The following is a 21,036-nucleotide window of genomic DNA, read 5'->3' as shown; positions in this document are numbered from 1 at the left end:
TCCATGACTTGGCCGTTGTTCTTCTTAATAGGTTGTTGAGAATCTCGGTCAATTGCACCTTGTTTTCTTCTAACACTGCTTTAACTCGTCTGGTAGGTTCTCAATGGTTGCTCCGCCTAAAGCTATGATTTGCCTAGAGCTCAAACTGAGTAATAACGATATTATAGTATTGATTATTATCCATGGGGTGAGGGAAGCAAAAGTTATTGTAATTCGTACAGTTTCTATCACTGCACTAATATTTCTTCATTAGGGATATATCCTTGGGGACGCATCGAGGTGGCATGATTCACTATCAAAGTATTCTGAATTTTCTGGATTGGAAACGACTTCCGCTTCAGATTTGACACAGGATTACGTGTATCTTACATCTGTTTCGACGTTGTTTCGTATGGAATGTAAAATACCAAGGAAAATGTACGTGTGGCGACATTTTTGAAAAAATCTGTGCCAAGATTGACATGAATTTTGCAACCGACAGATAATCGTTCCTAAGGACACACACACAATCAAGAGTCAGTTTTCATCTACAACACAAGATAGAATACTGGTGGTTACCTTTCCACTTGATTTTCACATATCTGATTCCATTATTTTCGATATATATTACATTTTCGACGGTGTTGTTTCTTGCATCGGAGGCAGAACACCCGAAGAGACATTTGATCTCATTCGTCGTCAGCACGATTTGGACTTGAGTGAATGGACATTTACTATAATGGTGAGGAGGTGTTGCCACCGCTTGGGACGTTGTTTTGGTACTGTGTGTTGAAAAAGAATGAACAGAAGTTAGCGTAAATTTTATCTTAATGCTGACTAGTTAGTGTAGCTACATTTCTTAGGCCTATTCTATATTTGATTGCCAACTTAGAAATTTGGCTAGCTAGAAGGTTTCAATTACTCAGCCCAGAATGCATATCTTTTCTACTGGAAGGCGAGATACACTTATTAAGCTCCGATTCATGCCATACTGACTACGGTTCGGGATGGTGTTTGGTCTTTTTGTAGATGGTCACATTTCCAAGTTACTCATGATGTAATTCAATGACTTCAGTAAATATATCTCAAGATACATATGTGTTAAATAAAATCACGATGGTTTCTATTCCTTAAAAAATATCTGAACCTAGAGCTAACTATATGTCGATATCCACATCGCCATTCCCATTGGCCTTGCTTTCCTCAATCAACTTCATGATGGTATCTTCATCTAGGGGAACAGTCGCGAATCGTTTCAAAGCCGCTATATTTGCTTCTGCTGTGAGTTTTGTACCATCCCCGAGAAGTTGTTCTAAGTACTCGAAATATCGCACGAAGAAACCCGGAGTGATTGTGTTGATGAAGACGCCCTCTTCGTTGAAAGGGTTGCTGAATTTGTGCGGAAGACGAATTGGGACCTATTGATTTATGTCTACATTTAGTATACGGTAACATGATGACATTCGTATGTTCTCTTACGGTAATGATGTCTCCCGCTTTGGCATCAATCGGCGGAGCACCGGGTGTGTGGAAACGAATCCTGCCCTTCTAAATCACCGTTAATCATGTTTTACGGCATCTTCTGCTTGATGCCTACCGTGATAATGAATCCCTCATCATGCATTTCATGGAAATGAAATACCGGCCCCTCGCTGCGAGGGGGAATAAGGCTCTCAATCATACAGAGGCGCATCTGAGTTTGTGATCCATCTTCTAGAACCCTGTAAAGGTCTTGAAAAAGTCAATGATCCATGAATCTTCTTTCAGTTTTGTATAACTTACACTGCCCCAATCTCCGCCATGGGATCTCATCTGGTCGAACGTGGCCGACATGTAAGGCTTTGATGTACTCTTTGTGTTTTTGGTCCATGTTGGACTTGAAGTTGTTTTGAAACTGTGGTATAAATTAGAAGGTGAATAGAATGTTTGCAATACGAATTACTCCCAGTTGACAAGGGCACATGTAAGTGCTGATTGACAGACTAAGGAAATTAAATCGGCATGCATGTGGCTAGCAGAGGCGAATTTAAAACTGGACTCATATTCGACCTCGAATATGGATATCAATTCCGGCTCCCGATCTTGACTGAACCTAAACTTATAGAAACAAGTTTATGACCTTTGATTTCTTGCTGCATAAATCGAAGATTTGCTTGTGCATTTGTAATTGCTCGGAAACCGAGTGCCGTGGAAACCACTCAGGTTGTTCAGCAACTCACTCTCATTTTTGAGTCACGTACCTTGAAAATAGACAAATCGAAAACATATAGAAAACCGATAGAAAAGTCTTTGCATTAGATCTTCTTTTTGATTGACGGTGTTCCACTTGATACATATTTGATGTTCATATCATAATGGATTCATCAAATACCGGCCTCCTAGGCCATCTGATTCTGAAAGCCAGCGGCCGCAAGATGGACATTCCTATGTTGAATACGGTAATAATTCTGTTCATTATATACCTGTGTTACAGCGTTATCAGAGTACGTCACTTCCTTCTTTATATAGGGTTTCTCTAACAATCTGAAGCGTCTTCGCATAGCATATTTTTCACCTTTGAGCCGTATTCCGGGGCCATGGTATGCTCACCTGACCGGCCTCGTCCTCAGGTATCATATCCTGAATGGAAACCGGGTAAATTACGTGCAATCTCTACATGAAAAGTACGGCCCATTTGTCCGCATCGCTCACAATGAAGTCGTGACTTGCGACGCCGCAGCTACGAAAGAAATCCATGCCATTGGTACCAATTGGCGCAAATGGAGTCATATACCAGACGACATCACTCCCAACATCTTCAGTATAGTTGATCCAAAGCAACATAGTATTCGGCAAAGATTCTATAGGAAGTTTTTCCAACAAGCAACGTTGCGAAAAACAATGGAACCGGCCGTTCTGTCCACGGCTGAAACCGCCATAAAGGGAATGAAAAAGGATGCCGATGCCGCGGGAAATATTGTCAACGTACATGAATGGTTCATGCTATTCAGCAACGACATAATGTCTCTCTTGACATTCGGCGAAGGATTCGGCCTGATGGACAAAGGCGAAAGAAAGGGAAGTGTCATGACTCCCGTAGAACTTCACAAGATGAATGCCTGGTTAGAGCTTTCGCTCCCAATTTTTTTGCTTGGTCGTTTCGTATTGTCACACTTTTCAGAGCGTATGAGGGCAATTTTCCGTGCAGATGTGGCCCTTAATCCATCAGAGGATAAAGCGATTGCGCAGCTCAGAATGGGTGAAAAAGACGAAGAAGGGCGAACGGTATTCGCAAGAGCCATCGAGGATGCAAAGGAAGATGAAATGCTGAAATTTCATGGCAAGACACGTTTGACGGACGATGAAATTGCGGCAGACGCCTTGGGTTTCCAATTGGCGGGGGCAGAACCTGTCGGTGTTTCGTTAACTTACTTGATATGGTGCATCCTACGGCACCCGGATGTACAGAGGCAGATTGAAATGGAAGTGGCGGGTGTCGAACTCTCAGATGCAGCTCTTGAAAAACTACCCATCCTCACCGCGGCCATATTAGAATCTTTACGATTATGGGGTGGTAATGCGACGGCCATGAGAAGACGGGAGGATATAACGGATGGCGGGGTACTACTTGGTGGATTGTATCTTATCCCCAAAGGCACGATAGTCTCCACGCAGGCATATTCCCTGCATCGCAACCCAGACAACTGGAAAGATCCTTTCAGGTAGGCTCTGTCAATATTGCTGAGAGCGGGACGAACCGCTGATATCCTGACGATCACAGGTGGGATCATAAGAGATGGCTCGACCCCGCTCAGAGTCATTCGATCTCAACGGATCGTTTCCAGCCGTTCAGCGCAGGCAGTCGAATGTGTGCTGCATATCATTTGGCCTTGATGGAAATACGCATTATGACTGCGATATTCTTCAAGACCTTTCCGGGAGCCAGATTAGCTCCCTCTGTAACACCAGAAAGCATGGCATTGGTTGATCGATTCAACCTGTTCCCGAAGCACGATAGCTGCGAGGTCATTTTGAGTGGTCAGAACTGATCGATCTCATACATATCGCCCGAGAACTTTGTTATGTCATTTGAGATAACTGTATTTTGTTTCTATTTGTTGGTCGCTCATACTGGTACGAGATGGTTTACTAGAGAGTTAACCAGTCATACTGACATATGACACGGAACTGGCTTAATGGTAAAGCCCTAATCGACACGGGCGGGTTCCTAGATCTAATGCTGTTATATTTGTATTAAGATGTATTGAGTTATAAACGAATATGCAGATTATACTATTGATACCATATTTAGACGATGTAGATTAACTTAACTCCAAGGTTGGATATTACTTGTAACTACTAGGATGAGTGTGAGTGTCTCAATAACAAATAGACAAATACGGTATTTCATTTCCTATTTAGGAAATATTTCTTTCCCGTATACACTGGACTAACTTAGCACACCGTCACGATAGCAAGTCTGTTGAGGTTGAGGACCATGAACAAATGTAAAGATGTGATATCAGCTACTCGCCTGTCTCCAAGCGAAGCTCCCAGAGACCTTTGCATACATGTGAACTGCTCTCGAAGTGCGTCGTTATCTGTACTTATATCAGCAACATTCGCTAAATAGCCTTGAGAGGACCATAAACCTTCAAAGCAGGGTCCACACGTGAGAACAGTTTCAACCACTCCTCTTGGCTTCTCTGTTTCACATTGTGCATTGTCATGGTTGTTATGTCGCGTCGTCGGTATGAGATTTCCACATGTGGAGGAAATTCTCCTGGTAGTGGCGATACACCGTCCGTAACAATGATATGCGTCCATGGGCTACCATGCAAGATTTGGGCCAATTGTTGAAGAAGTCTGACTGCTTCATCATCCGTCCAGTTCCAGAAAAGGTTGCGAATGACATATGCACAAACAGTGTTGGCGTCGCTCGGTGGTGGAGGCTCGAAGTTTGAGGTAAGATGAGTAAAAGAGATACGACTCATAGAGCGAGGATCTACCAAGGCCTGACCGCGACGCAGGAATTCTTCGGAGTCACATCTCAACTCAAACGAAAGGTCTTCTTTCTCCCTGACAAGAGTCGTCGAGGCGAAACCATATCGTCCACCAATCTCCACAACTTTGGTGAGATTTGAAGAAGGGCGGTTCTTGATCCATGTTCGAATTAGGGAATCCGCAGGATCCAGAGCTAGGTGCAGATTTAGCAGTCAGTACAAGCAAGCTGAGAAAGATGCTTACAGTTGGATACTCCTTTCATTGCTCGACGGAATCGGTCCCCTTCCTCAGGATGCGAGGTATGCCATTCATACATCTCAACGCCAAATCTAATTTATATTAGCAAAATACATTAAACTAATGTTAAAAGCCCACCCTTGCTTGAAAGCCGATTTGCCATCCGTATAGGTGTTCGGCTTCGACTCAAGTGCATCGGCTAGATGAACACTAGCTATACGAGTCTCAAACAGTCTGCATGACGATTGTCAGCACCAAAGTCCTGTCTTTTAGGGAAATATTTGATCTCCTCCTACTGAAATTCAACCCAGGCCCGAAAATCTGGGTCTTGGATCATGTCCTCTGAGATGGCTGTAAGGGCGTAAATGCCATTATCTGACTGGCGGACAATATTCTTGCAGCACAGTAGACCAAGAATGCGGATCAGCTTGTCTTCAGGGACCCCTGAAGCTGTAGCAAGATTGCCTATGTTGGCTTCCCCTCCAAGTACAGCAATATGCTCCAAGAGTCTTGTGCGTAGAAACACGTACAGCGCTCCTTGATCCCAATTAGATGCTACATATTCATGGATGAAGTCATGAGGTCCCCTAAGCAATGTAGTAATTCTTTCTAATAAGCCAAGCGTTCTTGTTCGAGCCGCAATTAATTCTTGGGGGGAGTCTGTCGACCAGAAATCAGGAGTAGCACCTGCCAATAAAGACGGCAATGCAATTCCAGTGGTTTGGCAGTATCTCTGCATAAGGGTGCATTCTGATAAGATATCGCTGGCTAGCTGATCGATAGTCATGCCTTCCATTGTGTCCCTCTGATATGCGAAGTTACGGCTGTGATGTACACGATTACCGGTGCCTAACTCTAGAGGATATTTTTTAAAGAGAACTCCGCACGGAGCGTGCCTTTTTGCAGACCTTTCGGATCGGACGAACCGTTTTCGTGATATCGAAACTGCCTGCATCCTTCGGCGAGATTCCCTTTACCTACGGGCTACGGCATCCGGAATACCGGCCACCACGACAGACAAGCTACGTGTCTGCTGTTGACCTACAAATATGACTAATACGAAGGCAGATTCGTGTGATTACTTAATCTGTCTAAAACCATGATTACCGGGAAAAATTCAGCTGGGCATTTTCGTATTTGTTATGCATAGCATGGGCCCCAGCGATACATCGTTACCACAACCTCTAGGGTTAGTAGGATTATATGATCTTGCACAGAGCCCACGTTAAGCAATACGGAGGGCAAGATGGCCGAGTGGTAAGGACTCCTTTATCCGGATATCAGGAAAAATGCTCATATATTTTCAAAGGTCTAAGGCGTTCGTTTTGAATCTAACCATGACCCCTAACCCTAAGGGTTAGGGTTAAGCTAGAAATAGCGAATCTCTTCGGAGGCGTGAGTTCGAACCTCACTCTTGTCGCTCATCGAGAGTCAATTACAAATTTTTTTTTAGCAGTGCATATCAGCAGAGAATACAAAGGACCTTTGAACCGCTCTTAATTTGTAGAAGTGTAGCTAGAATAAGGATTGTATTAGATCTTTCACCTGGTCATAAAGGGGCCCTTTGGTGATCCCGCCTAATGCTCTCTGCATTATTATGGGTACTTCGTCCTTGCTGACTCCTCGATCGGAAAGAGTACCAATATTCAAATTCAAAGATTGCACAAGTTCCAGTATACGATCGCCAACTGCAATGGCATCGCTAAAATTGTCCCCAGTCCGACTGCCTCCCGTTGACTCTGAGAGGCGGGCAATTTGACCAGCATTTACCGGCGATTCAAACGCTTTCAGCTTTACCACCTTCCCCAACGTCATGCACGAAGTAATACCGTGTGGAATGCCGTAAGGGCTACCGAGTGCGTGGCCTAAGCTGTGTGACAGGCCCATTCCACCTGGGAGATTGTCTCCTTTCAATCCAGAACTAGCGTAAGCTGCAAGCATAAGTCGAGTATTAACGTTTTCATCGTTAGGATGAGAGTCTCTAGCTAGAGGTAAACACTCGAACAATTCCCTTACAACCCATTGTGATAGAGCCTTCCACGGGACCTCGGTTGAGTGAGGATGGTACATACACTCGACTGCATGATCCATAGCACGCATAGCCGTACTCAACCAGAGGTCCTTGGGGGTGTACCGCGCATAATACGAGTCGTAAAAGATGACCGACACGCCCATCTCTGGTTTGCGGAATCCGACCTTGACACCATCGGACCTGGTATATCCACCGCCAGATGTACATTCAGCCGCACTCAAGGTAGTCGGTATTGTCAAGTGAGTGAGAAATTTGCCTCGTGTTTCGCTTACACGCAAAGAAATTACCTTTGCTGTATCGATAGGAGAACCGCCACCGAGAGATAGAATAGTATCTACTCCTTCCCCTTGGCTTAAGATAGCTGCCACGGCCTTATCAACATCTTCCAAGGGGCCGTGTTGTCGAACCTCAGAAAAGGTCCCGGCATGATGATCTCCAAGAAGTTGTTCAAGTTGCTGCACCAGGGGCGTTCTTGTCGCCAAGGACGTACCAGTGACGATGAAGACCTTGGACGAAGAAGTTTTCAAGATACCAAGCAAATGTTTCTCGACGCACCCGGGACCATAGAAGACATGTTGTAAATTCCGTAACCCAGGGCTCCAATGACCAGAAATCATCTCTGTTGGCTTCAATGGAAAGGGTGGGGGTTCGGTTATGTCAGATCCCGTTTAGGAGACTGAGCTTTTCGTACGGTTCCAACTTATAAATATGTTAGCTACATACACACATGCTCCACTCTCTTTTCCTATTTCCTCTATGTGTTGACTATCGGGTCCCGGGATACCGACAGCCATTCAAGAGAGGCATTTTATTGTCGCCGAAACATAATATGGTTCGGTCAAAAAAGACACTGGCTCTCCTGGTTGTAGTCGGATGAATCGCCACTAACATCCAATTCTGGTCTATAGTCGTTGAGAACATACGGAATATAGGTACACGAGTTCAAACAATAATTGCTACCAGCATGGAATATGATTATATACAGTTATGATTATATACAGTGAAACTTGGTTATGATGACTGGTAGACCTCTCAATGTCTCTACCTCGATTTGGATTACTTCATCGTGGCACTGAAGAGCATCCTATTTATCAACACCAAAGTAGATTGTATAACAGATTACCCTCTATCTCTGAATCAAACTCAATTCTGAATAAATTAACTTGGTACCTGAGAGGTCTTGTGTTGGTTAAAGCCAGGTTCTACTGTAATTCGGATTTCTCCAAACTACGTACACAATCTACTACCTAGGTACCCAGCAAAGAAGTGCAAATGAACGAAATGGCTTTCGACCAAGGCCAGTTCTTTTGGAAACTTAAAAAATAAGTAAAGAGCGTATAAATTAGATGTTCATGTTACCATCAAATCGGCTTGTCCTATTTGAAAGCAGCATTGAGTTTCCTCATAATCACGATATTATTCGTCTAAGAGATGCATTGAAACGATCTGAGCACCCTAGAAGTTTTTACTTAAGTATTATAAGAAAGACCCATCTTCTGAAAGAAATTTCGAGTATGCGTAGCTCGTAAAACCAACATATTTCTTGTTACTCATTCGTGTGATTTACCGCGATTTTCTTTAGTTGTTCAGTGTTAAATGAGATCATGGTAGTTCTGGACAGCAGTCCAGCCCATACTGGATTACAACATAAAAAAGAGTTATGCAATCGCAACAGAGAAAATCCGACTGGACTTCATTGGGGCGTATCTTCGTGGGACTTTCCCTCGTCAAATATTAAAATTAGGGAAGTCACTGCGCCTGGGCTCTGGAGAGCGACTTTCTGTACTGCTGTACGGCATACCCCTTTGATGTCACCATACTTCAGCGCCCAAAATGTTGCATGGTTAGTCAAAGAAATGAAGCAATACGAGGCATTCCGTAGTCGAAGAAGCTGAGTCAGTCAGTCGCTTCGGCATCTCATGTCCATAGTAAGGCGTGCACTATCTTTCCACATCACGCTGCTTGGAATCCGAACACCGAGGTAAAAGCCGACGCGACGACGATATTTGAATCCTGTTGACTTTCAGAAATCTAGAACACAACTTAATTTCTTCCTATTTACAACGTCGACGATCTCTGCCGATCTCTCTAAGCATCCCAGGGCATGAACTCGCTCCTTTTCTATATATCCATCCTAGTCATACAACATGGCGGGCACAGCTGTGGCCTTCGCGGAGGCTCCGACCACGGTTAATGGTATGAATAAAGAAGCATCGGTTCATATATACATATTTGGGGACCAGACTGTTTCCTTTGAAGACACCTTAAGAAGCCTTCTGAATATCAAAGACAACGCAGCCCTCTCGGACTTCTTTAACAAGGTCGGTCTCAGGCTCCGAAGCTACATAGGAGGCCTTCCACTCCATGAGCGAGATTTTTTTCCACAGTTCACTACTCTGGTTGACCTTTTCGCCCGGCACGACCAATTTGCTGGCGCTCCGGCCCTGAAATTTACGCTCTTGTGTGTCACTCAGATTGGACAATGGATCAGGTGAGAACCTGGGCGGAATATTCTATTTCTTAGATAATCTACTAATAATCTGAGTAGATACTACGGGAAAGGTCCAAAGGTCTATCCGTCTCCAACAAGCACGTATCTGGCTGGTGCTTGTACTGGGTCGTTTGCAGTTGCTGCAATCAGCACCTCACGGTCTATCGGGGAACTTCTTTCACCAGCAGTTGAAGCCGTCCTCATAGCGTTTAAGACTGCTAGCTACTCACTATCGCTGCGGAAGGATCTGGGATTCACAGTCTCAGGGGGACCAAATTCTTGGTCCGTAGTCGTGGGTGTCCAAGAATCGGAAGCAGCGCGGCTCGTGGAAAATTTCAACAGCGCAAAGGTAATACTGACAAATATCTTCAAAATATTAATTTGATATATAACTAAACATATACCAGGGTCTTCCTGTTGTCTCGTCAATCTATTTAAGCTGCATGAACCGCAACAATACCTCTGTTTGCGGCCCCCCAGAACTCCTGCTTGAATTTCTATCGTCAAATTCATTAAAACACTTGTCATTGCCGATCGAGATTCCTTACCATGCACCACATATTTTTAACGCGTCCGCGCCCGAAAAGTTAGTTGGACCGTTCTCCGATGTCATACTGGAAGATTATAGACAATGTTTCAAGAGTATATCGATTGCTTCTGGGGAGGTCATAACTTCTTCAAGCTTTAGGGAGTTGCTACAAAGAGCAGTTTCAGAGACACTACTGGAGCCCATGCGATGGGATGTTACGATATCTTCTATAGGCGAAGAACTTGTGCAAGAGAATTTCACATCATGTGATATCTACTCAGTTTCTTCGAAGAGCGGACAGTCCCTTTCCTCCGCCTTGTCTCAAGACGCGAAACTGAGAGTCAATATCTCCAACTCATTAGAAGTATCGAGCGGTTCCAGTAATGTTTCCTCTACGGGTAACTTTTCCGACTCAGACATTGCCATAATCGGCTACTCGGGAAGATTCCCTGAATCAGCTTCGAACGAAGAGTTTTGGGAACTGTTAATTGCTGGGCGAGATGTGCATCGAACCATCCCCGAAGATCGATTCGACTGGAAAGCACATTACGACCCGACCGGGAAGACAAAGAACACCAGTCGAGTGAAGTACGGTTGTTTTGTGAAAGAACCAGGGCTTTTCGACGCCCGGTTCTTCAACATGTCTCCACGGGAATGCGAGAATTGTGATCCCGCGCAGCGACTAGCTATTACTTCTGCTTATGAAGCAATTGAAATGGCTGGACTTGTTTCTAATAGAACACCATCAACGCAACAGGATCGTATCGGTGTTTTCTATGGAGTCACTAGCGATGACTGGCGGGAGGTTAATAGTGGCCAAGATATTGATACATACTTCATCCCAGGAGGTAACCGTGCTTTCATCCCAGGTCGAATAAGGTATTTGAAGAAACTTGTGTTAGAGAAAGGAATATATACTAACAATGAAAAGTTATTTCTTCCGATTTTGTGGACCAAGTTTGAGCGTGGATACTGCTTGTTCGTCTAGTTTTGCGGCAATTCAGACAGCATGTGCCTATCTTTGGCGTGGCGAGTGTGATACTGCTCTTGCAGGCGGTGCGAATATTCTCACCAACCCAGATAATTTTGCTGGGCTGGATCGAGGCCACTTTCTCTCTACCACTGGTGCGTTGCTGTGAACCGTAGACTCTAGCCCTAAACTGACACGGGGATAGGTAATTGTAACGCATTTGACGACACAGCAAATGGTTATTGTCGTTCTGACGCTGTCGGAACCGTGATTCTCAAAAGGATGGAGGATGCTATTGCAGACAATGATCCAATCTTCGGAGTGATTCGTGGAGCCTACACAAATCATTGTGGTCGTACGGATTCGATAACCCGACCATTCGAAGGCGACCAGGCTGCTGTATTCAACCGAATTATGCGATATGCTGGTGTCAACCCCCTAGATGTCGGCTATGTCGAGATGCACGGAACCGGTACTCAGGCAGGAGATGCAACTGAAATGAGGTCGGTACTATCTGTGTTCGCGCCGTTCAGTACGAGGAAATTCCCTCTACACTTAGGGACAGTCAAGGCCAATATCGGCCACGCCGAGTCTGCATCAGGTGTTGCATCTTTGATAAAGGTGCTATTAATGATGAAACACAACGCTATTCCACCTCATTGTGGCATCAAGACAAAAATAAACCACAACTATCCAACTGATTTAAAAGAGCGTAACATCCACATTCCCTTCCAGCTAACACCTTGGTCTCGCGAGGACATGTCACTGGGAAAACGCCTGGTCTTTTTGAATAATTTTAGTGCTGCCGGTGGGAACACTGCAGTTTTGTTGGAAGATGCTCCAGTTCGGAATGCGAAAGATGGAAATGATAGTCGTTCAAAACAGCCAGTGACTGTAACCGGAAAGACAGTCAAGTCCCTCAAAGGGAATATCGAAAAGCTTATCCGCTATCTTGACCAGTACCCCGACACCTCTGTTTCCTCGCTATCCTATACAACTACTGCGAGGAGAATGCACCATACTTATCGAGCGATTGTTTCTGGGTACGATGTTGAGTCTATTCGCAGCCGCTTACAGAAGATTTTAGAATCCGTTTCAGAGACGAAGCCAATTCCAACAGCAAGCAAACTACCAAAGACAGTGCTAGTTTTTACCGGACAAGGAGCGGCTTATCAGGGGCTCGGGAAGGAGCTTTTTGAGACAGCTCCGATTTTCCGCGACAGTATCATACGGTTCGATAATATTGCGCAGCAACAAGGGCTTCCCAGTTTCCTACCTCTAGTCTGCAGCAGCTCGCCAGATAGACCCGTACATGCTTATGGGCCCATAGTCACTCATTTAGCGCTTGTTTGCGTTCAAATGGCGCTATATACTCTCTGGAGAGCCTGGGGAGTGACAGCTTCTGCTACCATTGGACACAGTCTCGGCGAGTATCCCGCCTTGTATGCCGCAGGAGTTCTGACCGCAGCAAATGTTATATACCTAGTAGGAACTCGGGCTCGACTATTGACTGAAAAGACTACTCCGGGAACTCATGCTATGCTAGCGGTCAAATTATCTGCAGTCGCAATTGAGCGCGAGCTACAAGGCAGTGGCTGTGAGATAGGCTGCTTTAATCAGCCTTCAAACAATGTCGTCACAGGACCATTGGAACAGCTGACCCAGTTGCAAAATCGACTCAAATCGAGAGGTGTCGAATGCATGCTGTTGGATATTCCCTATGCCTTCCATTCCAATCAAGTTGAGCCGATCCTGGCATCATTTGAGAAAGCAGCTAGTGCTGTTAATTACAATCAACTAACGATTCCGTACATATCCCCTTTACTCTCTAAGGTGGTCTCTCCAGAAGACAATGGCGAATTCGACTGTACCTATCTTACAAACGCGTGTCGTCAGCCAGTAAAATTTCAGGATGCTATTGAAGCAGCGCAAGCCAGTTCCCATGTTGATGAAAAGACGATATGGATAGAAGTTGGCTCACATCCAACTTGCATCGGAATGATTAAAAGTATCCTCAGCGGTCAAAGCCCACGCGTGTTCGGCTCACTTCGAAAAGATACAGATGACTGGACCGCAATCATGCCTGCCATTGAGGGACTTTATCAAAGCGGCTTCGACATTCAATGGTCAGAATATCACAGAGGATTTGAGAATGAACAGGAAGTTCTGGGCCTACCAAGCTACGCATGGGATTTGAAAAATTATTGGATTCAGTACCGAAATAATTTCTGCCTCACTAAGGGAGACGATCCAGTTCCCACGACTAGTATCGCTTCGGGTTCACCAGTTGCTCAAAAGCGGGTGCCATATGTCTCACCTTCTGTCCAGAGAATATTAGAAGAAGACAATGGAACGGACGCATCTACATTAGTGGCCGAGTCTGATATACATGATCCACGCCTCGCCCCCATCCTGGAAGGTCATGTAGTGAATGGTGCTATGCTTTGTCCATCTGTAAGTTATTGCTTCATGTCAACAGTATCTATCCTAACTAGAAATTTCAGTCACTCTATGCCGATGTTGCAATCACGATCACGCAGTACATGGCAAAAGCTATTGGGATTTATAAGGACACAACCGGGCTAGATGTCGCTGATATGAAGGTCATCAATCCTTTGATTCTTAACAAGGATTGCGATGCGCAGCTTTATCAGGTAGTTGCTACAGCCCAATGGAAACAGCATATCGTTTCCTTCAAACTGTTCAGCGTCAATAATGCTGGTCGGAAAACCGGAGACCATGCAACTTTCACCGTTCGGATTACGCCAAATCAGAACTGGATTGCCGAGTGGCAGCGTCAAGCCTACCTGATCCGTAGTAGAATATCTGCACTTCAAAATAGCGTGAAAGAGGGAAGCGCTCACATACTCAAGCGACCTTTGGCATACCAGCTGTTCTCGACGCTGGTATCATATAATACCGACTACCAGGGAATGCAGGAGGTGATGCTGGACAGCGATGAGCATGAAGCTACCACCAAAGTTGAATTTCAAGTGGATGACCGTGGATTCAAATTCAATCCATGTTGGGTCGATAGTCTTGGACACATCGCTGGTTTTATTATGAATGCAAGTGATGCCACCCCCACGAAGTCACAGGTATTTATCAACCACGGCTGGGACAGAATGCGCTGCGCTATCAATTTCGAGAAAGGGGTGGAATATCAGGTTTATAACCGAATGCAGCTGGAGAGCGGCACGACCTACGTGGGTGATACCTATATCTTCAAGGGCAACAGTCTAGTTGGCATCTACGAAGGCATTCGCGTAAGTTTATCTTGTGAACCATATGTATTCGGAACGCAAAACTAACGATATCCCAGTTCCAAGGAGTTCCGCGTCAGCTTCTTGATCGTCTCCTACCATCAAGGAAGCAAACCCAACAACGAGCAGTAAGCGACAAACCACCTGTTCAGAGTTCAAATCGACAGCCAAACCCATCTGCTGCACAGCCCACAAACGTAGTTTCCCAGAAGCCAACTCTAGCAGTAAAACAAAAACCGGTGGTCTCTACAGCTCCGAGACCTAATGAGATTGCATCTCGTGTACTGACCATAATAGGTGAAGAAGCTGGTGTTGATCCCACCGAACTCGATCCCAATGAAGACTTCCAGAACCACGGGATCGATTCACTTCTCTCTCTTACCATCTGTGGCCGGATCCAAGAGGAGCTTGGTGTAGAGGTCCCATCTTCATTGTTCGCAGATTACTGTACTCCATTAGAGTTGAGTCGGTTCTTCGGCAGTGACAATAATCATACCTCGTCTGCCAGCTCGGCTTCATCCTCTGACGACACTGATGGAATAAATACTCCGGACAACCGAGAAATCGATTCTGACACTTCTACAGAAGGGGAAACAGGAAACTCCATCCTCGAAGTAATTCGCGAAATGATTGCACAGGAGACAGGTGTCCCAGTTAGCGAGCTGTCACTTACTAGCAGCTTCGCAGACTTAGGTGTTGATTCTCTACTGACACTCACCATTGTCGGAAAGTTGACCGAGACTCTAGACATGGATATACCCTCCAATCTGCTCATGGAGTGTGAAAACCTGGAAGAAGTCAGCAAAGCATTGGGTTTACAGGAACCGCCACTTTCTTTGCCTGCAGAACCAGTACTGAATACAGGCAAAATAACAAAATTTAGCTTTGATCCCCATGCTGGTCCGCAGTCAACCTCTATTTTGCTATCTGGGAATGCAAAAACGGCCAATAAAATCTTCTTTCTCTTCCCCGACGGCTCAGGGTCCGCAACATCGTACGCCTCCCTTCCAAAGTTTGGCTCTGACGTTGTCGTATACGGATTGAACTGTCCATACATGAAGACGCCACATGCCATGACAGGCACATTGGAAGAGTTGACCTCCAAATATCTCGTGGAGATTCGACGTCGTCAACCAAATGGTCCGTATTATCTAGGCGGATGGTCAGCAGGTGGTATCTGTGCATACGAAGCCGCACAGCAACTTGCTCGCGAGGGCTGCAAGACGGAAAAATTGATTCTCATTGACTCGCCCAATCCAGTAGGACTGGAGAACCCACCGCAACGCATGTATGACTTTTTCGAAAGTATTGGTATTTTTGGGAGCGGTAGCAAGCCGCCTCCCAGCTGGCTGAGGCCACATTTTGATGCTTTCATTCGGTTACTCGACAACTACAAAATTAGGCCTGTGGCCAACTCAGGATTCAAAATGGAGGTCTACATGTTGTATGCTCGCGACGGCATATGCAGTGATCCCAGCGTGCCTCGACCAGAAATCAGGCCCGATGATCCGCGTGAAATGATCTGGTTGCTCAACGAGCGGACTGATTTTAGTGGTGATGGATGGGCATCAATTGTGGGTAGAGAAAATCTCCAAATCACTGTTATGGATAAAGTGAATCATTTTTCAATGATGGATAAGGGGCCACACATGGAACAATTTGCAAGTTTCCTTCACCGGGCATTAGCATGAATTTACTAGCATCTAGTCCGTAGCTATTGCTTTTATTGCTTTCTTCCCTTTCATTTCCAGGCCTGTACGCATGATGGTATATGCTTAGTTTTAGATGTTTCATTAGTTGTCATTCCTTTAACAAGACTTTGTTATGAGACTTTGATATCTTTTCATATAGTTGTCATAGTCTCAATATTAGAAACTGCTTTCCTATCACTCAAGCAAAATTCGTTCAGAGATACTTCCGTTACAGAAAACAGTGCACGCTTTACTTACTTCAATTACTTAATATGTTTGACCTTTACTTTGACCATACAAAAGTTCCATAAAATAGCATAAGGTTATTTCAAATTCCTATACAACATCCAAAAACAGCGTTCACTGGAGTTGCTGGAGACGGCCATCTTTCTTTGGACAAGTACACCTGTGAATGTGAGTAGGATGTGTAATTGTATGTATTGTGCACCGGTATGCTTATCTAAGGGAAGAAAAATCGTAGTTACATATTATACATGTTCAGTTCCAGGTAAATATCTTGCTTCCAAGGTCCACATCAATATGAGCGTCTGTAATAGCCTTAAATAACCCTAATCTATCTACGACCCCATGAGTATTTAACTATTTAACATCGCCAAATTTGTATCTATGTAAACCACCCAAATTTCTTGATCTTTATTACGAATTAGACTACCTATATTTTACGGGATTAAAAATAATGTAGTATTGAAGATAATCAGTTATTCTGTATTCCATATCAAGCAGTTATATCCGTCTAAGCTCTCCAAGATAGTATTGGTTTCAAAAATGTTTCTAGGTTGCCAAGGTTAAACATTGAGAGATAAGGAATTGCCAAGGCCCTTCGATTCTGGACACACATGAGGCAGAGTTGCAATCTACTCTTTCTCGGCTCTCATGTCAATAGTTTCGTTTCTTCTCCATCCATTTGGCGTCCCGAGGTCGTGTAAAACGTCGGGCTTCGGATTCCATACGCCGTGGGGGTTGATATTACTGCATTCGGGCCCCGGAAAGTATGTTCCGATAGTTCCGATAGTTATCGGACTCTCAATATAGTGCCTGATACTATGGTCGTTCACGTATGCGGCCTTCGGGTTCTGTCGTAAACTTTCGGTTTTGGAGAGGAATCTACGATGAGAACCATCATCACACCGCAAGAAAGAAGACCACAGAAACATGGCATTGAAAATTTCAGATAAGGTTTCCTTGACTGTTATACGGGATTCTTACAGTCCATGGGGTTCTGAGGAAACAATTGGTGATGTGAAGACATGTAAATGCCCCTTTTCGAGATTTTTATGCCCACCCTAACCCTAAATATCATTCTAACCGATGCAGATACCACTGGCAGACAGGACGCTACAATAGGCGTGATTGATGTATACGATGTATTCGGTATATCTAACCACACCCAGCAAGGCGCAGATTTAGTCGCTTCTACGCTCGACGCCGTAGTCATCGTCCCCGACTTACTCAAGGGCACATATGCAAAGCCCGAATGGTTCCCCCTCGACTCGGACGAGAAACGTGCTCACTTCTTTGGGTTTCTGAAGGGATATGCAGCACCGAATAAGCATGTTGATCCGTTGTTGGAGTTTATGAAACATGTCCAAAGTCGATTTCCAACGGTGACGAAATGGGGGTCTTTTGGGTTATGTTGGGGTGCGAAGGTGAGGTTTGACTCGTAACCCTAACTAACGTTGCGAAGACCTGACTGTCAAACAGGTCGTAGCGTTAACTTCGATGGCCGACACTCCATTTAAAGTATCCGCCCAAGCGCATCCAGGGTGAGACTTCTATATCTCTTCTCGAGTCGTGCTGTATATTAACCCGATTGGTCTTTCTAGCATGCTAGACCCCGCCGACGCAAAAAAGATAACAATCCCCCATCTGGTTATGGCATCCAAGGACGAGCCAAGCGAGGCAGTTGCAAATTTCAAGACAGTCATTGAGAAGAATGGTAGCGGCGGATCTCTGACCACATATATGACAATGCACCATGGTTGGATGGGATCAAAGGCCAATTTGGTTGAAGAGGAGACATTTGTGGGATACAAACAGGGGTGAGTAACATGTTAATTTGGATGGAGAAAGATTGGAAGATGCTGACGAGTGTGTCTGTTTTAGGTATACCCAGCTGATAGAGTTTTTCAAGGAATATCTGGTTTGAGAACTGATTCCCCTTGCGAGTGTGTATAGTGGCTTCACAGATAGTTAGATAGCTTCGTATCAGGGATTAGGGTAACGATTGAGCTAACCACTCGACATCAATGAGAGCCACTACTCAATAAATCATTTGCCAGGATAGAGCTTCTTATCCCAATCTCCATGTAGCTAAAAAGATGGGCTGGCTTTCTAGCCCTGGTTGGCTGAGTATACTATAGCTTGCAGCAGTATTCTAAACCATGACAAACCGGTATCAACATTTAATGTTCAGCTGGAAAGCAGTCTTCGTTTAATAGCATTTCATCCATAGTTTAAATATACTAAACGTTGTCTAGTTAATGTCGTCCTGACTGGACCTTAATGTCTACCACCCTGAGTTTTTTGACGCTCGATCGCAACCTTGGTTGCTTCGTCAAGATCCTCCTTTGGAAGACCAAGCATAGTATTAAGCGTGCCCTTGGTGTCCTCAAAATTGCCAGCGCCATCTGGGAAGAAAATTCGGGAGTACAGAACGTTGGCAAATGCTTCTCTTTTGCCTTCCTTTAACTGCTCCAGACCCATTGTATATACCTGTGTGGCTGGTTCCTTCGTAATGGTCCAATCTTCCTCTTTGGTGCCCGTCACACGCAGAGCAGACACCAACATATCCTTTTGACTAATGTTAAAGGAATTGACATACACCACTCTATTCTTTAGCTTCTCGAGGTATGCTTCCGTGTTTGGCTCCTCAGGCTGGATAGGGAGACTTAGAATAGCAGTGACGGCACGACCGACCTGTGGCCATGTAGAGGTGCAGATCTTGTCTTCGCCTTTATTGTAGAATTTGACAGTACGATTGGCAAAGTCGAAGCCGTAGTTACGCGGCATCGCGAGACTGTACTCATACCAGAAGCCCGTTGAGAGGGCGATATACGATGACTTTCCGAGTTCTTCGATCAGTTTACGAGTGGCCACTAAATACAAAACACCGCTATCAGTAAAAGGAAACTTGTATCAAATGATATTTTACTCACCCTTTGGTTTAAAAAGAAAAAGATCGTTCACCATGCCTTCGTGCGCTGTATCAGGAGACCATTCATTAGGGAGACTAGTCATATTAGCAAAGTGAATCAACTGGACAACCATTTCCGCAACAAAAATTTGTTACTCCACAGACTTACATCCAAGGGACTCCCGCCTCAGCAGCCGCTCTGACAAGCTTCTCCTCAGTTTCTTGAATTGGGGAATAGCCACTGAGAGTAATAACAAGTGCGTCCTGGCCACGGAGGGCGTCAACGATTGTCTCTAGTTTCTCATAATCGATTTCCTTTGATAGAACGCCCTCGGGTAAGTTGCTCTGGCTGTTATGACGCGTGATGGCTGTAACAGTGTGTTCACCCGTCTTGAGGAGGGCATTTGCCATGTAGCTGCCTACATTGCCTCCAGCCTACATCAGCAGATCTGTTAGTTTGCAATGTATAGACAAATTGACAGAAACAACTACATACGCCTACGACAGCAACGTTCTTAATGCGGTTGTTTGCAATCATTTTCTTCGTATCGACTCGATATGGTTGGACTATGGTATGCCGAGAAGTAAATAAAGATCGAACGTGGGACGATGACGCTTCTTAAGTATACATTCAACCACGTGAACTGTATACCCTCACAAAAAAAAAGAAATCATTTTCGGAATCCGCTCCCAGTCTGGACTCTGATTTATGAAGTAAATGCATTATTTCTATGCAGACATCCTTTGGTGGCTGATAGTCTCGGGGAATCCTTTCTTTTCAAATTCCCCGTCTGCCCCACAATAGCCTTCTGATATCAGAAGGCTATTTGCAATGTCGCTGGAATAACACCAGTTCAGATGGGAATTTGGATTATATGACATGTCACTGGGAATATAAATTGTCTTATTTGCCACACTGGCGGATTGGATCATGTCCAGACCAGGATTATTTCACTATTCAAATGCCAGGACTGGAACTGGCTCTGTCTCAATCCTGTATACAAAACGATCGAGGCTCACACCCTCCCTAAACAGCTTCTCCATTGATAACATGTGTCTCCAACCATCCAGTTACAAAAACCGTGTTAGCAGGATCAGCGAAATGGGCATGATCCGGCAAGATGACTTCCTTGTAGTATGGATCATCCTTGGCTCGAATATAATCCAGAACATCCTTGAAATGAATCTGAATAAAGCAATCGTATTTGCAAATATCTCCTTCTGGATAGGTGCCAAAAATTTGAGTCATCATTTGTTTCGTCTCGGTAGTATTGTGAGTCTAAACTCGTTTGATTCTCAGTATTTCTCGGTTTTCTTGTCGATGACTCGTTTCTTACCATCGTATAACTGAGAATTCCCTTCGCTGCCAGATGACCCTTCACTAAGTTCGAATGATGCTCGCTCAGATAGCGGTGATATTCGTCTTCATCCATGCCCTCCTTGCGACAGGCGCAGATCGTTAGACAGTAGACTCGCGAACTGGACATGATCGGCCATCTAAGTAGGGGTAAAAGTTGAAGGATAATGATGCTGCCGGAGAAATGATCTGTATCCTGAAGATTTAACTAAATCAAAATTTTTCTTTACTGGTAAGTATTGGTATATATAAAGGGCAACTGTCAACCCTGTCGGACTCCGGGGCGCGCAGTGGTAAATTTTGTTTGCTTGGGCGTTAAATCTGATAGGTAGAAGGTATGCAGGTATCGC

At 44.7% G+C, this 21,036-nt stretch overlaps 8 protein-coding genes across 9 annotated transcripts; 3 read left to right on the top strand and 5 right to left on the bottom strand.

Moving 5' to 3' along the window:
* Positions 1-1,079: 1,079 nt before the first annotated feature.
* Positions 1,080-2,025, bottom strand: TSTA_083350 (uncharacterized protein). Its single transcript, XM_002478021.1, has 4 exons — positions 1,762-2,025; positions 1,577-1,710; positions 1,459-1,527; positions 1,080-1,397 (listed from the first exon to the last, which is right to left on the bottom strand). Exons 1-4 carry the CDS (start codon positions 1,847-1,849, stop codon positions 1,137-1,139), a joined length of 552 nt encoding a protein of 183 aa, XP_002478066.1. The 5' UTR covers positions 1,850-2,025; the 3' UTR covers positions 1,080-1,136.
* A 270-nt stretch (positions 2,026-2,295) lies between these two features.
* TSTA_083340 (cytochrome P450, putative) lies at positions 2,296-4,210 on the top strand. The gene is made up of 3 exons (XM_002478020.1): positions 2,296-2,462; positions 2,509-3,680; positions 3,740-4,210. Exons 1-3 carry the CDS (start codon positions 2,334-2,336, stop codon positions 4,005-4,007), a joined length of 1,569 nt encoding a protein of 522 aa, XP_002478065.1. The 5' UTR covers positions 2,296-2,333; the 3' UTR covers positions 4,008-4,210.
* Positions 4,211-4,465: 255 nt separating this feature from the next.
* Positions 4,466-5,995, bottom strand: TSTA_083330 (O-methyltransferase, putative; the record flags this gene model as incomplete). Its single annotated transcript, XM_002478019.1, has 5 exons — positions 4,466-4,559; positions 4,611-5,155; positions 5,206-5,291; positions 5,338-5,433; positions 5,496-5,995. 5 exons carry the CDS (start codon positions 5,993-5,995, stop codon positions 4,485-4,487), a joined length of 1,302 nt encoding a protein of 433 aa, XP_002478064.1. The 3' UTR covers positions 4,466-4,484.
* A 653-nt stretch (positions 5,996-6,648) lies between these two features.
* Positions 6,649-7,848, bottom strand: TSTA_083320 (Maleylacetate reductase, putative; the record flags this gene model as incomplete). Its single annotated transcript, XM_002478018.1, has 2 exons — positions 6,649-6,714; positions 6,745-7,848. The coding sequence occupies 2 exons, from the start codon at positions 7,846-7,848 to the stop codon at positions 6,649-6,651; spliced, it is 1,170 nt and encodes a 389-aa protein (XP_002478063.1).
* A 1,530-nt stretch (positions 7,849-9,378) lies between these two features.
* Positions 9,379-16,506, top strand: TSTA_083310 (polyketide synthase, putative; the record flags this gene model as incomplete). The annotated part of the gene is made up of 7 exons (XM_002478017.1): positions 9,379-9,722; positions 9,780-10,071; positions 10,130-11,130; positions 11,183-11,376; positions 11,427-13,675; positions 13,726-14,487; positions 14,544-16,506. 7 exons carry the CDS (start codon positions 9,379-9,381, stop codon positions 16,173-16,175), a joined length of 6,474 nt encoding a protein of 2,157 aa, XP_002478062.1. The 3' UTR covers positions 16,176-16,506.
* Positions 16,507-17,320: 814 nt separating this feature from the next.
* On the top strand, positions 17,321-18,425 carry TSTA_083300 (dienelactone hydrolase, putative). The gene is made up of 5 exons (XM_002478016.1): positions 17,321-17,445; positions 17,511-17,842; positions 17,898-17,959; positions 18,020-18,235; positions 18,300-18,425. Exons 1-5 carry the CDS (start codon positions 17,349-17,351, stop codon positions 18,340-18,342), a joined length of 750 nt encoding a protein of 249 aa, XP_002478061.1. The 5' UTR covers positions 17,321-17,348; the 3' UTR covers positions 18,343-18,425.
* Positions 18,426-18,585: 160 nt separating this feature from the next.
* On the bottom strand, positions 18,586-19,985 carry TSTA_083290. Of its 2 annotated transcripts, none has more exons than XM_002478015.1 (4): positions 19,826-19,985; positions 19,499-19,748; positions 19,352-19,425; positions 18,586-19,291 (listed from the first exon to the last, which is right to left on the bottom strand). In XM_002478015.1, exons 2-4 carry the CDS (start codon positions 19,738-19,740, stop codon positions 18,696-18,698), a joined length of 912 nt encoding a protein of 303 aa, XP_002478060.1. In that variant the 5' UTR covers positions 19,741-19,748; positions 19,826-19,985; the 3' UTR covers positions 18,586-18,695. The 2 variants fall into 2 exon arrangements, with proteins under 2 accessions (XP_002478060.1, XP_002478059.1); XM_002478014.1 differs by having other exon boundaries at positions 18,610-19,291; positions 19,499-19,764; positions 19,826-19,881.
* A 229-nt stretch (positions 19,986-20,214) lies between these two features.
* Positions 20,215-20,816, bottom strand: TSTA_083280 (uncharacterized protein; the record flags this gene model as incomplete). Its single annotated transcript, XM_002478013.1, has 2 exons — positions 20,215-20,608; positions 20,667-20,816. The coding sequence occupies 2 exons, from the start codon at positions 20,814-20,816 to the stop codon at positions 20,357-20,359; spliced, it is 402 nt and encodes a 133-aa protein (XP_002478058.1). The 3' UTR covers positions 20,215-20,356.
* Positions 20,817-21,036: the final 220 nt, after the last annotated feature.

This window comes from Talaromyces stipitatus, genomic scaffold, assembly GCF_000003125.1.
Source record: "Talaromyces stipitatus ATCC 10500 scf_1105507295527 genomic scaffold, whole genome shotgun sequence".
NCBI classification, from domain to species: Eukaryota; Fungi; Ascomycota; class Eurotiomycetes; order Eurotiales; family Trichocomaceae; genus Talaromyces; species Talaromyces stipitatus.
This window is presented reverse-complemented; position numbering and strand designations above follow the sequence as displayed.

What these genes read in the sequence shown, in the direction of transcription:
- TSTA_083300 (XM_002478016.1), top strand. Translation starts at nt 17,349, where the DNA reads ATGGCATTGAAAATTTCAGATAAGGTTTCCTTGACTGTTATACGGGAT. An exon ending in AATTGGTGATGTGAAGACAT is followed by an intron (nt 17,446 to 17,510) that starts GTAAATGCCCCT and finishes TAACCGATGCAG; the next exon opens with ATACCACTGGCAGACAGGAC. An exon ending in GGTTATGTTGGGGTGCGAAG is followed by an intron (nt 17,843 to 17,897) that starts GTGAGGTTTGAC and finishes ACTGTCAAACAG; the next exon opens with GTCGTAGCGTTAACTTCGAT.
- TSTA_083350 (XM_002478021.1), bottom strand. Translation starts at nt 1,849, where the DNA reads ATGGACCAAAAACACAAAGAGTACATCAAAGCCTTACATGTCGGCCAC. An exon ending in ATGAGGGATTCATTATCACG is followed by an intron (nt 1,528 to 1,576) that starts GTAGGCATCAAG and finishes ACGGTGATTTAG; the next exon opens with AAGGGCAGGATTCGTTTCCA. An exon ending in AAGCGGGAGACATCATTACC is followed by an intron (nt 1,398 to 1,458) that starts GTAAGAGAACAT and finishes ATAAATCAATAG; the next exon opens with GTCCCAATTCGTCTTCCGCA.
- TSTA_083340 (XM_002478020.1), top strand. Translation starts at nt 2,334, where the DNA reads ATGGATTCATCAAATACCGGCCTCCTAGGCCATCTGATTCTGAAAGCC. An exon ending in TGTGTTACAGCGTTATCAGA is followed by an intron (nt 2,463 to 2,508) that starts GTACGTCACTTC and finishes AACAATCTGAAG; the next exon opens with CGTCTTCGCATAGCATATTT. An exon ending in AACTGGAAAGATCCTTTCAG is followed by an intron (nt 3,681 to 3,739) that starts GTAGGCTCTGTC and finishes TGACGATCACAG; the next exon opens with GTGGGATCATAAGAGATGGC.
- TSTA_083290 (XM_002478014.1), bottom strand. Translation starts at nt 19,867, where the DNA reads ATGATTGCAAACAACCGCATTAAGAACGTTGCTGTCGTAGGC. An exon ending in GAGGCGGGAGTCCCTTGGAT is followed by an intron (nt 19,426 to 19,498) that starts GTAAGTCTGTGG and finishes TAATATGACTAG; the next exon opens with TCTCCCTAATGAATGGTCTC. An exon ending in TTTTCTTTTTAAACCAAAGG is followed by an intron (nt 19,292 to 19,351) that starts GTGAGTAAAATA and finishes TTTTGTATTTAG; the next exon opens with TGGCCACTCGTAAACTGATC.